Source organism: Haliotis rufescens, unplaced genomic scaffold (assembly GCF_023055435.1).
Source record: "Haliotis rufescens isolate VD_foot unplaced genomic scaffold, xgHalRufe1.0.p SCAF_9, whole genome shotgun sequence".
In the NCBI taxonomy this organism is placed as follows: Eukaryota; Metazoa; Mollusca; class Gastropoda; order Lepetellida; family Haliotidae; genus Haliotis; species Haliotis rufescens.
This window is the reverse complement of record NW_025964383.1, coordinates 10,017,292-10,035,591: the sequence shown is the minus strand read 5'-3', so window position 1 is coordinate 10,035,591 and position 18,300 is coordinate 10,017,292. Positions and strand designations below refer to the sequence as shown.

At 39.5% G+C, this 18,300-nt stretch overlaps 2 protein-coding genes across 2 annotated transcripts in view; both read right to left on the bottom strand.

The window, feature by feature from the left end:
* The window catches only part of LOC124125931, a 91,323-nt gene that overhangs the window by 71,231 nt on the left and 1,792 nt on the right, over positions 1-18,300 (bottom strand). The window lies entirely within an intron of this gene.
* LOC124125930 overlaps positions 1,376-18,300 on the bottom strand; it is a 61,083-nt gene continuing 44,158 nt past the window's right edge. Inside the window, exon 4 of the mRNA XM_048390585.1 lies at positions 1,376-2,360. Coding sequence (XP_048246542.1) covers positions 1,936-2,360 — 425 coding nt within the window. The 3' untranslated portion in view covers positions 1,376-1,935. The remainder of the gene's footprint in view (positions 2,361-18,300) is intronic.

The window sequence follows — 18,300 nt, the reverse complement described above, 5'->3', positions numbered from 1 at the left end:
TCATCGTCAAAATATCAGAACGTAAAAATAACATATTCCCTTCTCAAACAACAACTTACATGTCATTATTATTATGTACATAAACATAGCTGTTATTTTTTTATTAACTTTTTTTCCAGGCTAATTTGCATAATGCCCATAGCCTGTTTCTGCCATATCAATTTGGACTTAGTTATAGTTTTGAATGTTGAAAGTGCCTACAAATTACCTCCTGTGAAGTACATTTTGTATTGAGCACTGAGATAAAACTAGCAAATCCAGACTTGTACTTTTACAGTTGTTTTGTTATTTCGTATTTACATCTACGTAATGCTTTGTGTCCATTATTAATTCCAGCAAAACAGGTTTTTTTTTCCATTTCCATGAGTACTTTAGCTCGTAGATGGGTCTAGATGGTCTTGCCGCTACGAAAGGGGGAATCTATATTGGCATTGCTCTTGATGAGGCGGAAAAGCAACAGGGCGTTGGTGGGGTATGATTGGCGAAGGGGCAGGCCTTGTTCTTGGTTCGGAGTTCTTGAGGGTCTTGTTGATTGTTTTGGAGATTAGATGGGCAGGGTTACTGTATATTTCGACGTCTTCCATCTAGAAGATACGTGATGCCTCACTGAACCAGAGTCGCCGCCAATTTCTCAGTGTCTATGCCCATACGGGGCTGCTCCATCGCATGTCGTCGATGGAAACGTCTCCTGAATGACAGGGACAAATACCGGTATTCAGGGTCTAATTCCCACCAATCGCAGAAGATTCCTGATTGTTTAGTCTGATACGTTTATACCCACCTCAGACCTGGCACATGTCCCGCCAACTCGATGGCAGTTGCATGGCGATGACATAGGTGAAAGAACCAGATGTAACTGTTTTGTGCAGGGTGGTGCCTCTTGGTCTATCACTTCTAAGAAGACCTTGGGTTAAACTGAGGCGGGCATTCGGATCCCATAAACGAGATAGGTGTCCGTTGAAATGACGTGTTATTGCCGACTAGGACTCTCCTGCTTCACCTTTTATGGCAAGCATGGGTAGCTGAAGACCTATTCTAGCCCGGAATCTTCACGGGTCCCGACCAAAAGGGTAGCCATAGGAGAGTTGGGACGATCTCTACTTCACGCAAATCAGTTTGTAAAATATTGGATTAGATTACTTTATCAAAGAGATAACGTCATATCCAAACAGGTTTATCTACATCAGCCGACTTTGGCAAATAAGGATATAATTGTTGGGCATTTAATATAAGAATATATTATTCAAATACGGCTTCTTGTCAGTATGAATTTTATCAGGATGTTTGTAATGTTAGCTATTTCTTGTCTTTATTTAACCAAAGTTGTAGTGACATAGACCATCAGATATGGTCGGAGGATTTGAAACAAAACTCAAATTTATGACTGTAAAGGTCGCTGAAGTGTTTTATTTGAAATGTATCTATCACAAGTATCAGTTAATGCATCATATTTCTCTCTGCTCTTTCGGGTGTTCTGGTTTAGTGACTGGGGGTGGTACAAAAGTTGGTCTTATGAGAGACTTTGCCTATTGTATACATCCCTCACAGGAATCAGAGTACCGTGTGTGTCTGGTTTGCCCTTCCTATACTGATTTGACACAATCCCTATTACCTAAACAATGTTACAATTTCCCGTATTTTTAATTTCACTACCTACTCTCCTCTCACGTTTTTAGGAATATGAGCATATATGTTAATGCCAAATGTAAACGTCGCCCAATTGTAATAAAGAAGTTGCTCATCCATAACAATTTTGTCTTAGTTATCTGGATGAAGTTATTACCAGGGGCTCCCTTCATTCATATGCAATATAAATAGCGATTGTGTAAGGGGCCAGTGACTGAAATAAAGGGCATTCACTCCTTAGCACTAGCTTTGGATACTTTGGTCTGTTCGAACCGGGGTCCCTATATATGCATGGACTCTTTTGTCAACTCAAGTCAAGTATACTCCAAAATAATGCCAGTCCCTGTCATGTCTCATAGGATTCATCCCTGATACTTTCACCATCAGCTGATCACCAGCGTCCAGCTGCACCAATCCATGAACATCACTGGAGTACTCCAGACTTGCTCCATCAATGATGCTGTTTTTGTTCTCGCTGATGACATTCCTCAATACTGTTTCTGCATCTTGCTTCAGTGCACTGTACCGTGTAATATTATGATGAAAATCAGACTCAGCATCGTCATGATTATTTCTTTCTGTGTAAAACTTGATGTGGCTAAAAACGACATACACGTCAGTGGCGGGCACTATGATGCTGCCATTCTTATACTTCATCCCGTTGTACAAAAGTTGTCTTCCAGGTCCGACAAAAGGTACCCAGTTTCTAATCGCAGTTTCCTCAGATGTGTCTACTGAAATGTAATATCGAAGTCACGTGTTTACTACACATTTAGTTCCCTCTTTATAAGGTTTCATTTTTCTGGATTGAGTGAGTATGGCTTTACGCCGTTTTTAGCAATATTCCAGCAATATCACGGCGGGGAACACCAGAAATGGGCTTCGCACATTCTACCCATGTCGGGGATCGAGCCCGGGTTTTAGGTGTGACCACTAGGCTACCCGGCCGCCTCTATAGGGAAATGGAACGTTAGACAGTGACCTTCTAGATAAACATAATAATATGTACATACCGGTATATCGACTTAATAAGTTTCATTAGTTCACCGGTTGAAAAAACAAAACAATGAAAGTAACTGAAGCGTATTTGAAATTTCACAAATACGAAATTGCGACAGGGGAATAGTTATGTAGTTATGTTATTTTCATAAACAACATCTTCATTTTTACATCAGGGTTGAAATGTGTCAAACCTTCTCACAATGTTCTTTCTTAAATATTATTTCAAACATCTGAAAGAACCAAAGCGTATGAATACAAGTACTTCTGGTTGTTAATTATTCACAAAGGTAGCTTCACACAGAGTATCCATGTGAAGAAACGAACTTTGGGATGAAGCATTCATTAATAATCTACAATGCAATAATAAAAGTATTACATCATTATAAGACACAGTGTGAAAGCTGTGATATGACATGGGTCCATGTATACCTTCTGTATGGCCGGTGAAGTCAAGTCCAGGGAAATATGCGATGGGTTTCAGCAGATTCAGAAAGGCTGGAGATGTACTCGGTTGCCCCTTGTCTGCAACAGGTTGACATATTTATACATAATTAAACATATATGTGTATATGTGTATATGTGAGTGCGTTTTCAAATGAGACGAAGATATGGAGTCAATGCGAAAAGGAATGCGTTATTGTAATTAGCGTGAAATCCCGATAATTTGGAGACTACTCTTTCTGGTGATGACTGTTGATTGACTGGGAACGACACTCCCTGTATTAAGAGGGGTTCACTGTTCACATATACACGAGAAGGGTGCAGACAAAAATAGAAATATAATCAAGGCGAACAAGGATTCGAATCTAGGACCAAGGGTTCCTGGCACGCCTTATTGACGCAACAGTACACAGCTAACTGTGGCCCATTGGCGACGGTAAAGCTAAAAAACAGCTGTGTGCATTTCACCTACTCTAGCCGGTAATTATTTGATCAGAATACCGATACCTTTAAATGAGTGTCCCACATCCTGTTATTCATAACATATTTAAGTGACGTCCTGTTCATTCCATGTCAGAACCATCGCAAATGCACAAGTTCAAATAAAGTTCATTGAAAGTGGCAGAGGAGGCGTCATTTTGTACTATGATGGCTTTAAGGTTCGGTGTTAGAGCAGTCGTGGTGAAAGAAGATACTGGTCCTGTATTGTCAAGGAGTGCACTGCAAGGATCACAACTCAGGGTGAGTTGCTTCACGCCACCTCGTGACAAGGTGGGTGATGTGTGGCTTGATGCCATTGCTGACTCTCCTGCTGGCCCTAAAGTGACTGCATTCATGGACTATGTGACACTGCAAACACGAAAACGTCGTTTTTTCCGTATATGGTCATTGGACGGAAAAACGACTAAAAATTCATTAAAATTGATTAATTGGTCAGCGTCTAGAAAGTGTCCAGAAAAGGGTCGAGTTTTTCAAGCGTAAAATGGACGGAAAAACGATGCTTTTTGCTCCGCCTTGTAAAACTGTTAACGGCCAATCAGATGGCGCTGGTCCCCCGACGCACGTGATGTCCAAGGCTTCCTTTCGGAAGCTTTAGGTTTCGTATTTCTGGAATGCCTTGCTCTAGTATCTGTCGCGCGCAGTGCAGCGATATTTGCTGATAAGCTAGTTTTAGGATATGTTACATGTTAATGGAATTCAGACACGCGCCAAGAAGTCAAACGAAACAATGTTACCAAGTTTATTGTGGTAACGGCTATGTACAGTTACCCCTATCGGATAATGGGTTGTGTTTCATTTGGTTATAACAATAACTAATTTTTTCATGTGAAGTTTACAAGATTTACGACTTGGACGCGAGGTCGGTCACATGACGGTCTTCACGTGACTGTATTCTTGAAAAGGCGTAAACACTGACTACTTCCACATTCCTGGGGAAACCTTAGTATCTATTTGACACATCTTCACAATCACCTTTCAATGATCGGCCAATTGATCAGTGATGCCAAAGGCTTGAAATAGCCACAGGTTAATTAAGAACTTCGAAAATATCTCCCGTCACGTTTATCGTGTCGGCCATTTTGACGTATTGTACTTGATGTAAATGTATTACGACGCTCTGTCATTGTAATTGACTTACTGAGGTAATTCTGTAAAAGATCTTCTCATCTAATGAGGATATTGTTTGGAATATATTTCCTGTAAACATACTAAAACATATGGTCCTCGCTTTGGGGGGAACTATTTTATTCCGGGGTGGCCCATTAAATCTAGTAGTAAGTCAAGGCACCATGCGTGATCTGTTATTTTATGTGTTTAAATTACGATTTGGGTCGTTAATAAAATACACTGACGCAAGTATATTCTATTCAAATCAATTGGATAATTGAATATGCTTTCTTTTACATATTACATAACATCACTGCACAAAATATGAACAGTTGCAGTAACACACTACGGTAATTGCATTAAACATCATTTTCAACTGTACAGTATTTCAGTATTTCAGTTATATCATGGTGTATCAGACTGATGTGGGATAAAAATCCGAAGTGGTTCAGGTCATCCAATGGGTGTTCGGGAAAAGGTGAGCGTATCCTGCCACACCAGTGGCACCCGTCACAAACACATGCAAGGACAAGTCAATTGTTCACCTGAACAAAGCACGGAAACATACAATGATGCCCGTCCTCAGTTTTACCGAGCATGTAAATTATTTTGTCCGTCAAAAACATGGACGAGTATAAACAATATGTTCATTCACGTAATACATGTCATACATTTGACAAAATGTATTGACTCGGAGCATTATTGTTAATCACAGCGTATGCAGTTGAACTCATCACCCATCCCATTATTGATAACCGTTCTTGAAGATCTGTGAAATCAGAAGCTGCAACACTCTATCTTTTAACTGGCATGTCAGACTTCTATTTCATTACTCAGTTTTATTTGCACGGATTACTATGGAAGGGACATTGTCTCGTTGTCGCATTATCGCATTGACGCCTTTACAAAAACAAGCAAAACGTGTCAAAATTAACAAAAGCGCGACAATTGGCCATTTGTCGCATTGTCGCGTGTTCGCATTGTCGCTCTTTGATAATCCTTTTCTTTATTTTACAAAAGGGCGACGATGCCGTAACGCGACATTTTCAAGGTCAAAATATGTCTCGTTGTCGCATTGTCGCCCCATCACAAATGTGTATAAAAGGCGTAAAGTTCAGTTATTGTTACAGTTAGGAAGTTCAACCTGATAAATGTACATCTTGAAATGAAAACACAAGTCCGTCCGCGAGTCCATAACGTTTTATTGTGAGCTCTTCTCCAAAAGTGCTTAGTGTTCAACTCCCAGTTCCAAACACGTAGTACCTCCTCAATAATCCACATACCTCCAGTGCAGTGGTCTTCCGGAAGATCTTACTCTTGACCGTATCAGACAACTGACGAGTGCACGCCTGACCTGTGACCTCGTTGCAACCCTCGTGATGTGTTTGCCGAAGGGAGAGGTGTAGGAAATGTGTGCTCCAGCCCAGCGCAGAGCTCGCGACACACTGTATACTGATGTATACAGTATATTGCAGTTGATATACTGTATACTGCATGTGATACTTATTTGCGGAAATGTTACAACTTTCAAGATTCAAGATTCAATTTGCATATATTTCATATACAACAGACCGCCGTCATATATCACTGGAATACTGCTGAGAGCGGCGTTAAAACAAATTGTTTTCATAATGGAGCGCTGCAGTCATTTAAAATAGAACCGTATACATATGTACATGTAGTACCAACTCACTCTATTTGTTTCGAATATTCAGCAGAAAATATATTATTAACCAGGTCTTTTGGAAAAGATATCAGATTTTTATAAGCAGCCATATAGGGATGATAAAGGACCCCTCGCTGATTAGGTTCTTGTTTACTTAAGAGCAGAGTTGGCCATGTTAGATGATATAACCAAAATCCGGGAGCTCCGGCGGGGGGCAAGCTGGTCTTGTTAGTGTATGGTATGAGCTGTGACGTTGACCCAAGAGAATAATGTAAAACATGAGACCAACTCAAGTCTATAATGATTGGGAAAGTCTAGATTTCCACAGCTCTAGCCTGAAATTAAGAATTATTCTATGCTCCATTTTAATTGTATTATTTTCATTTTGTAGACATGGATGGACCAACCAGAAAAGAAATTGATGGAATATTAATATCACATGTTACCACTGATCCAGTTAAATTCATCACACAATAATAAATTAGTATTTGACATTACGGCATTTGATTATTAGGGCATGATCATGTACATGTTCACTGTAGTAATGTAAACACTAGTCAACTTGATTATAATTTTTATCAAAGTGTAGCGCGGCATCAACGATTACTTTATGATATCCTCACTTGTCATCGATGTATTGACATCGAACAATGGACGGCAATTCGAAATTCTTATGGATAGCTTCATTAGGGACAGCGCCGGTGTCAGTACAATTTTCCTAGTTAAAATAAGTATCTAGAAAATATGATCCGAAGCAGACATGAACAATATTTTTTTATTAATGCTTACTTTCATGGATAGAATTAAGGCAATCTAGGCTTGCCAAATCGTTCTAGACTTGAGCTGGATTCCTTTTAAATTTATTCTGTATGGTCTGGGAAACGAACGGGCGTCAGTATCGCATTGAGAACTGGGACAGCCTTAATCAGTGTGATCGGATATGTTGTGGAGTTTCGGTTTTGGGCTGTTTGCTGAATATATAGAATTGCGAGTTATGTATACTCTGTATTCTTTCGTCATGGTAGCATATATATTTTCTATGTTGCTTTTTGAATTATCCACAAATAATGAGAACTACAATGTAAACCTCTCTCTGGAGATAGGGAATAATACTACTGAAGGGCATATCTGAAAAATGGGACTTCTCGACAAATATTTCTTTCTTAAATACTACCCGTTACAGGCATTCTGATCATTATATCATACTTTGTACAGTTTAAAAGTCAAATAATGGCAAATTGTGTATCTGTCTACATTTTGAATTAATTATATTTTCTGAAATAAAACCTTAGCATCAGATAGTGATATACACGAATATGATCTATACTATTATAAATGAATTATCAATTTCGTATTATGAATTAGATAAACAGAAATATGATAGTAAAACAAATTATTTTAATCTATTCTTGTGAATAGGTCACGAGAGATCTAGGCAACGCACTAACGTAGCCATTTATGAAAAATGAAATATTAAAAGTTTAGGGGTTTGAACATGCACATTGTATGACAGGGAAGAAAGCAACGCAATAATTAAATTATGAATCAAATTATGTTATAAATATAACAGAATATTTAGAAAATATAAGTTTAATTTCTCATTGTTGGAAGGTGTTTAATAATTATATAGATTTTGTTTGATTGTTTGTTGTTTAACGCCGCACTCAGCAATATACCAGCTATATGACGGTGGTTCGTAAATAATCCAGTCTGGACCAAACAATTTAGTCATTATCATCAAGAGCACCGATCTACGCATTTGGGATACGATGACATGCATCAACCAAGTCAGCGAGCCAAGTCGCCTTCGTACAAGCATGGGTTGTTGAATGCCTATTCTAACCCGTATCTTCACGGGTATTTTTTTAAATAATAAGGTACAATGAAATTCTGTATATGTCCATAATAAGTGTGTATAAGTAGATGGATAATATGTCAATACACGCCAAGTAAATGGTATATGCATTAATTTAAATGCAAATGATTCAATGATGAGTTCTTTCACAAGTCCATTTTTCAAGGCATGTATTTGATATTCATAATAACTCCACAAAAGCTACACAATGGCAACAAAACGGTACCAGCATCACAGATACCAATAATACATGAGATACATATAATTACTTTAAAGTTAAAACATGTATCTAAATAGAAAATTAGAAGGATACACTTCCGACATTTTTCGTATTTTGTTTTCGTTTGGAGAGAGAAGTTGTGATTGGTATCTGATGGGTGCAAACAGGTGTTCCCTTCCGCCCAGGCCTTGCGGCAATGCTATAGCCCAAAATGAAACAAGCCTTGTTCAACAGGTTCAGACTCAAATTTCTATCCCACTTGGGCTCCTTTTAAATTTAAATGTAATTTCTCGTGTCGATATGGGTCAGGAGAAATGAAATATTACAGCACTGGTGAATAGGTTATATGCGCATGTCAGCGTCGATCCTATAATATCCTTTTATGCAAAATACATATATACTGATGAATTAAGGTAGTAATACTACGCAAATATATGTCCAGATGCATACATCAGTATCATCTCGTGATCTTAATTCGTGCTTTGAGCCCTTTTTCTACCGGAGATTCTGGGGTGTTACATCACACCAGAAAGCCAGGTCCAAATTCAAGTAATAATTTCATGGTCCGTCTTGTATGTTGGAAACCAATATCGCAATATGGCTAAATATTGCTGAACGTAGAATTAACCCGATTACTCACATAATTATTCCATTTTCTACAGTCATCTACGAACACTATCTTTAAGGACGTGTATCTGTATCATCCAAATGTCCATACATATATGTCCACATTTATATGTATAAAGCAAGTCGTCCTGCACTCTTCCTTAAAAGATAAATGTTAAGCATTTCCTCTGTATGGATTTACAAAACGTAATATCGTTTTAATGTAATGCTGATGCAGTACCACAGACCTAATGCTAGAATAACTTCTAATTTCTGAAATGAACATATTTTACAGAAAAAAACAGTTGTTTAAACAGTACTTATAAAACATAAGAACAAGGAGCCAAGAGCCAAATATTGGGATGTGTTGGACAGATTTGTTTCGGGGTCTCATGACAGACAAACCTGATGCCTTTAGGTATAAAGATAAGTAAGTATAGATGTTGTACATATTCAAATGTGTTCGTGATTAACCCAACCTTGAAACATATTGAAAGTTGAGGTGAGGTGAAATTGGGTTTAACGTCGCGTCCAATATTATTGCACTTATATAGCGACGTGCATGCACGTGTATGTGTGTGTGTGGCTGCTTGTACTAGTCCGGACTTATGCCGATTTATAGTGCTAGCTCACTGAGATACCATGCCGCAGTTTAACATGAATACCCCACTCAGACACAGTATACTGACTCCGGGCCGACCAGTCCTTGTTTTAGCCCCTTAATGCCGAGCGCCAGACAGGGTAACAACAAGTACAATCTTTTACCGTCTTTTTGTATGACGCGGCCCGGGATCGAACCCTGGACCTTCCGCTCTCCGGGCGGACGCTCTACCACAAGACCACGGAGGCGGTCGAAAAATATTGAAAGATGAGTGGTAACTATTTATGCCATTACTTCAAATTAGAATGAGAGCACATCAGGAAAGCATGGTACTTTAATATACGTATCTTGTTAACCCAATATTCTTTTTAAAGTAAGAGCAGCATGTATATCGAGAGTATAGGTTTGGTGCGTGACTTATCACACAGTACTTTCAGAAAGTGTGCATATTCTGTTGATCGGCAATAAATAACATAAGACGATTCATACGGGTAAATACGATTTACTTCAGAACTAGTATAGATTATTTAAGGTTAGGGGGAAATGTATGTAATTAACAGAACTTCGGCCGGGTTTGAAGGATTTGGGTCCTGGCTTGGGCTTTGTGTTGGACGTGTAGACGACATTTCCAGGTTTGACGTATCAATGACAAAAATGATGTCAGATGCAATTCTCTGCCTTTTCGGGTGAACAATTGGCTTGCCTTTGGATGTGTTTGTGGCGGGTGCCACTAGTGGATCGGAATGAGCTCGCGTTTTTGCGAGCATCCAATGTCATCATTTATTATGATGAATCATGAAACATGCTCCTGATGTTGTCGCAATGGTGCAGTTGGCGCTACTTTTGACAAGGGTTTCTCATGATAATGGAAATGCTTATGTCGCTTTTTTTACCGATAAACATGAAAAGATATAATGTTAGTGTATATGGTCATGTGATTAAGAAACAAACGACGAGTGGGAGTTGTTTATTGTACGATAAACAACGACCGAGACTCGTTTATTTCTATATGAGATATCTACATTACGTACAGCCTCTTTTAGGGTGTTAAATTAGGAAAAAATATACGCTTTACAATATTTACCCGTACTTAAATAATGATGATTCCTTGAATAGAATCCGACAGCGGCCATGCTAGATAAATCCATTTTAGGATTTGAGTTTGGTCCCGCATATTCTCACAATTTTCTCGTCAATCATCTGTACCTTTTCTCCCAATACCGATTGTCATATCACTCTCACTTTCGGATTCTCCAGCAACATTTATTGGGAACAACTCACAAGACACATACCTCTCAAAAATAAGGTCAAATTTACAAATTTTACTTTTCAAGTTGCGAGTGCATGTTCGAATCTCAATAAATGACGTCATGATAGAACAATGTTTTATCGTGAAATAAATATAGCTTCCTTCTTTGTTCTTTGTGATTTATCGCGTAGCTATCTTATATCATCAAATGCCAATTTCTAATTGCTTTATCATGACATATCCGTGTCATGTAGCAATAACATACACAAATATCATTGACTTCGACGTTGAATAGTGTCATGAAATATGATTATCCTATTGTGTGCAATATTTCTGGTTGATAAATCTAACATATTCTTACTTTAAGAATAGCGACTATACATTATTATATATACCTTATCAGGTCTCTGTAACATTTGCAAAATGATACAAATATAAAAATACAACTGAACCTAAATGTAATGTTTTAATATCAAACAACAAACAAACAAAACATAATATCTTTAAGAATTATGTTAACAATTCCGATGCTAAAAATAATCTCACAATCTCCATACCTCTTTCTCTCTATGAAAACATAATAACTTTTTTTAAATAATCTGAAGGAATAATAATGGCAATACTATCATAATTATCATCAGTATTTATGTTACTTATCCTCAAGTGAAGTAGTCCTCCACACTATACATTCAGTGAAGAAGCCCATGAACATATGAACTATGTAACATACATTCATGGAAATTAGATGAAAAGTTGAAGTTAGCAAATGATATTATTCGGTCGAACGTCTATCAGCCATCTATTCTATTCATGAAGAACATTTCACGTGGGACCAACAGAGGGAATTATGACTATCGACTTGCTAATTATTTTTTATATTCATGCCAGCTCAAACGATCTATTGGCTTGATTTATTGTTATGGTATCCACAAAATAAGTAGGATCCGATTTTTTCCGGGTTTTTTAAAAAATAAAACTGAATAATATTTGCTGTTTACATATCAAAGTTTGCCAAATTGTTACAAAATGTTTGCCCACAGCAAGGCTACGTATCCCCAACATATTGTGCTAGGCACAGTATCACTGGACTGAGGGAGGGCGGTATTCCTCCTTGTGGGTCACCTGCTTGGCAATATGGGACGGGAAAACTGCAGGGGGTGAGGGCAGTTAAGTTGATGGTACAGACAGATAAGAGAGATCATTTTACAAATGTGAAACCTCAGTCCACAAAGGAAGAGGCGAAAGCTGAAACTTGGTGAGGTTTACAGAACAAAGGCAATTACTTCTAGTTTCTTACTGACTCTCGAGGATACATTTAATAAAACAATTAATGCGTGTGTGTGTGTGCGTGTGCGTGTGTGCGTGTGTGCGTGTGTGTGTGCGTGTGTGCGTGTGCGTGTGCGTGTGCGTGTGTGTGTGTGTGTGTGTGTGTGTGTGTGTGTGTGAGGTAGAAGAAAAATTGTACACCATAAAAATGGCTACGTATGTAGTTGGGGTAGATATGTTGAATGCCCGGCCAGTATGACCTTTGAGTCACTACAGTCTCAGTCATTAAAATGCGTAAAACAGTATTTGAGTGAAAGAAAACACTATAAGTGAGTGAAACAAAAGACCTCAGTACAGGCACACCCAGTCCCCCTACCCTAAGTCTGCATGTACCAATACTCATACCTGCCACATCCTCAACCACTTTACTTACTCACACAATCATCTGACAACATGTTCGCCAACCCTCGTATCACAACGCATGCACGCATGCACGCACGCACGCACGCACGCACGCACACACACACACACACACACACACACACACACACACATCACATTCTTCTTTCCCCACCATTATGTCTACGTCAGCCATCATGGATCCATGCGCATGCTTTCATACATAATCCATCCTCCCACCATTCCCCAACATCCATCGAACTATAACTATATCCGCCCTCATGTATCGGTATTCGTGCTTTCATACATACATACACCCCCCTACCATTCCCCTACATCCATCGCAGTATAATTATGACTATAACCGCCTTCGTGCATCCGCACTTATGTTCACATTGCATTGCATATGCATCGAATTGCACGTTTAAAATATCGTAAATATTTTACAACATGTACATATTATATATCAGCAAACAGAGATTATTATAACGCAATAGATTTCATCCGTCAAAACATCACAGAAAGAGGGGCAGCCTGGAATTTTACAATGGCATCTGAATGCACTAAGACGTTCAACTGGTCAGGAGGTGAGAGTTGCGGAAGATTACGGTAAACTTCAGTTACAGATCTCCATTACGAATATCTAAAGTATGAATAAAGATCACAGCTTGCTATGACGTGTACTTCATGCCTGCAGAATTAGCAATGTCCTTAGCTCTAAATTGTATGTATAAATGCTTATGTAGACAAAGACCCAAATGTATATAGACATGACCATATTATATTCTACTCAAATATCACCACATTTAAAAAGAAAGCTAGATTGAGGTGATGTGAGGTAAAATGGGGTTTAACGTCGCGTCCAAGATTATTGCATCTTTGAAGGGCATTAAGAACTGATACACACAAGGAAAAATATTTATGGATGTCAACGGGAACACTGCGTTTCGGAATATATACTTTCACCTTCATCAGGTGCATATTATTAAATGCTATGAGGCAGAGAACATATATTTGTACCTGTAAGAACAACAAAAGTAAAAAGATAGCAAAGAAGGGAACGCAACAAGGGAAGCCAACAGATAACTGGCATGGCGCTGATTACCCCGCCTCCCGTTTGCCCATTGTCCATTTCCCATTACCAATCATTCATAAGTTAATTTCTGGCTTTAATTTGTCCATTGATAATCAACCATCAACGTCTATTATCTCCAACCTAAAAATATGTAGTTTACTGAGAAAGTGGTATCCAAATATAATGTGTGTTACTGTTGACCACTTTCTTAAAGGCATTGTTGGTTCAAAGCTTTCGGTCATAGAAGCCGTGCCATTTTTCTCTTGTCAGAGGAGTACACAAAGTATACGTCATCTGGACTAACAATTTTTGGTTCGGTGGCTGGGTTAGATCGCCAACTTTGTGTTCTGGCGATTGGGTGCCTCACTCACAGTGTGGGTTCAAATCCCGGACGGGACTCAACCCAAGAAAGTACGAGAATCTGTACTTTACTCAGAAAGTGTTATCCGGATTATAACATTTGGTTTCAAGAAAACACGATAAATGTATATTCGGCTTTGGATGGGTAATGATATCACAGACATATACGGATATTGATGATGACTTGGAGGAGCTTCGAAACTAGCGTCTTCTCAATTCAGGGATTGGTAAATCCAAATATGTGTGTGCGCGTGCGTGCGTGCGTGCGTGCCTGCGTAAATGTTGGCCTGTTGGATGTTACATAAAACATTCATCTTGAGCGGGATGGTAGTTCGAGTTGGATTAGCATGTTAACTATATGATCTTCTTTAGGCAGAGAATGCCGCGCATGAATGTATTGATGAAATTCCTAGGTACATGGGGCCTTTTCGTCCCCAGGAATACCCACAGTGGAGACTTCAATGGGGATAGGGTGTACACAATGTGCTACCTGGTAGATTGTGTGTCATCAGACCGGACAACGTTGGTCTTTGACTGATTGTGGCGTAAAACACACTTATTCATTTACTTATATCGGAAATTGAATGTTCATCTTAATTGTTATTGTTGAACATGTAATATATTTTTAAAGAAATAAAACAGTGACATAATAACTACAACTTTATGTGAGCGCGAGTAGCTTTTTTGGAATGAGATGAATAAGTCTTATAAAGTTGTAAGCTTCTTCACAACCGTGTAACTATGAATTGACTTTATTTGGTAATCAAAAAAGAGATAGGACCTAAAATAGCCAAATTTCATACGATTTCACTTGTCCACCATCTTGGATGCAAGGCGAAAACATTTCAGCGCGTTTGAAGCCACTGAGAATGCCCCCTGCAGAGTTGGACGAACATTCTGCGGTGGCGCGGCTGAGTTGACCAGAGGCTATCAGCAGTATTTCCTGTCCAGGTTATTTAGGTCAGTTGTTTGTGTGTGTGTGTGTGTGCGTGTGTGTGTGTGTGTGTGTGTGTGTGTGTGTGTGTGTGTGTGTGTGTGTGTGTGTGTGTGTGTGTGTGTGTGTGTGTGCGCGTGCGTGCGTGCGTGCGTGTGCGTGTGCGTGTGTGCGTGTTTGCGTGCGTGCGGGGGCGGGGGGGGGGGGTGGGTGAGATTGGGGGAATAGATGTTAGATTTAGCAACAAGTAAGGTCATCTTGAGTGGGAAAGTATTCACAGATGGATTAGCATATGAACTATGATTCTCTTTAGGCAGAAAATGAGGATCCACGATGTTCGACCTGGTAGAAGTGTGTTATCAAACCTCACAGCATTGGTTTTTTGACTGACTGTATCGTCAAAACAAACTCATTCATTTACTTGAACTGAATGTTCATCTTAATTGTTATGGATAGTCACGGAGCCATGATCCAGAGTACAGGGTGTCATTAGATAGAAATAAACTAAGTAATAATAGGATTACCAGAAAAACGGGGTTTTACACGTAATTATGTATGACATGCTTGTCGGGTATTGCTACATATATATGTGAATACAAAGTTATTAAAATGAAGAGCAAAACTGATGAAAGTTAACAATAAACGTGTATACGTGTTATATCGTCACTGCAAAAATAATGATTGTTTGTCTTTAGTATTAACATTCAAATACGTTATATCTGTATTAGCGATATTGTCTTTGTTCCACCGGTGAGTCAGCGTTAGCCGTACTATCTCGTAGTATAATTGTATTTCTGAAGACATCACGATACAGTTTTTACGATGCATCACGTCTGCACTAGCGCTTGATAACATCCTTGTGTTTGGATGTTTCAGTGGTTTAAATCGCTGCTCTTGATATTGTTGATTAAACTTTGATACTATGAACAATATCATGTTATGTGAGAGGTTGACTTTAGAACGGTAACATACTAATAGTATATAGGATGACATAAACAGAACAATGAGAAGTTCGTTCAGATTAGTGTATAGGCAACATTTAATAATTAAAATAATTACATTCAACAACTCCCCTTTTAAGTCCATTTTCCTGACTTATAAGTAAATGCATGAACAATCGGACGGAATACAATTTATAGTTCTTGTCCACTTCCATATGACTATTTAGCATACAATAAGCTATCGGGTCCCGTTTAGATCGGTTTGGGTGGCAGCCTAGATAGCCATAGAATAGTTTCATCTTGGAATCTCCCATATTACTGGGGATCCACTTCAATTTAAATGGAGTTACTCGTTACGATTCCGAACCTTCACGTGACTGTGTTTATGAACCATTGTCAAATAGTGGTGACATTAAATCTAGGAAACAATACACGAAATCGCGCATGCACAGAACGGAAAATTTGGTCAAGGCATTAAGTAATTCGCATGCGCAGAACGATTGATTTCAGTACTTCCGCTAAGCGCTTCGAGTGCAGCGTCAAACGCGGGCCTGTAATCTAACACGCGGGGACTGACCAATGAAATCTGAGAAGTAGAAATACCGGTAGACGCTGTTGCTTGGTTGACAATGTCAATCAAGAAAGGGAGGAGCTTAACGCTATCGTTCTCTCCCAGTAAATTCCGATGTCAAATAACGACGTTATTTGGACGGAAAAACGATGGTTTGAAAACGTCCAAATAACGTCGTTTTTCCGTCCAATGACCATATACGGAAAAAAACGACGTTTTCGTGTTTGCAGTGTGACAACCAGTTGGGTTCAAGGACAGGCGTTCATCCCATAGATTTGGAATCACTTCGACAACCAAGGCCATCGTACCAACACTCACCTAGAACGGTGGCACAACAAGATAAAGAGACTTGTCAAGAAGTGCCAACCGAAGTGCCGATCTACGAGGTAGTGAAGCTTTTTCAGCGCGAGCAGTCACTCACAGAGGTTGCAGTCCTGAGACCCTCTCACCAGTGGTCAGAACAATGTGGCTTAGGCGGCCTGTAACCGTTTCGGGGGTGCCCCAATCCACAAGAAAAAAACAAAAGTGTGGTCCCAGACGCCTGTTCCATCCGTGCCCGCCTTAATAAGCATGATGTATACTGTGTGTTTTCCCCTTTGGTTATTTCAACCATGGCGTCTGTGGCAGCCGTGTGTGCCGGCCTATGCTCACCTGTTCCTGCAGTGGCGAACTTGTGCCAGGCTTTCTCCGAATGTTCAGCGTAGATCTACAGTAGAGAATTGATCGAGATAAAGCGGCCCGGAAAGTTAGGCATTTTATTGATGCGTAGCTTTTATATAATCTTAAATTAATCTTACTCAATCAAGTTGTTGCTTGAAAACTTTCGACCAGCTTTTTATTGATGCGTTGTCAAACGGAGTTTAAGCAAATCTCGCATTCAAATTCGGGTTGGTGAATTCATTTGAAGTAATGAGGGATTATGTTCCATATAAACTGACTCCGAGCTTACCAGTCCTTGATTTTTAGCCCCTTAATGCCGAGCGCCAGACAGGGTAACAACAAATACCATCTTTTTACGTCTTTTGGTATGACGCGGCCGGGGATCGAACCCCGGACCTTCCGCTGTCCGGCGGACGCTCTACCAGTAGACCATGACCCGTGAAGATCCGGGGTAGAAGGGTCTTCAGCAAACCATGCTTGCCCTAAAAGGCGACTATGCTTGTCGTAAGAGGCGACTAACGGGATCGGGTGATCAGGCTCACTGACTTGGTTGATGTTTGTCATCGATCACAATTGCGTGGATCGATGCTCGTGTTGTCAATCAGTGGATTGTCTGCTCCAGAATATTGCTGATTGCGGCGTTAAACAACATACCAAAGCTTATCACCATGTATTAAAATACGCCATTGTTTCAGTGCAGTCATGTCAGTCTTGGACTGCAATATAGATATACACCATATGTTTGAAACAGAATAGGGACAACGTGGGTTTTGATGAACACTTGCTTTTTTAAACATTATTTCACTCATATCACGGAGTCGTCTTAATGTTTGACGATTTTGTTCACATTGATGAATGACGAGTACCATGTATCTAACCATGGATCCTTATCGATGAAAACTTAGGAATCAGAGGATACTGGAGTGGTAAGGGCGCGTAACTCTGCACAGCGACTTGGGGCGTAGCGTTCAGATAATCTTTAATTTAACTCTTACCCGCTCAAGTCGTTGCTTGAATATTTCCGACTGGCTGATATGCGCATCAGTCCTATGTTCGTGGCCCTCTCTTGACGCAACAAGGCAGATAACTCCGATCCCCACGACTATGTTGAGTAGAAGTACAGTGGCAGCAACAACTTTAGGGAGTATGCCCATGATGAATGACGGAGTGTTGAGCCTTGCCTGAAGCAAACACGGGGGTAATGATACACAAAGTAACCT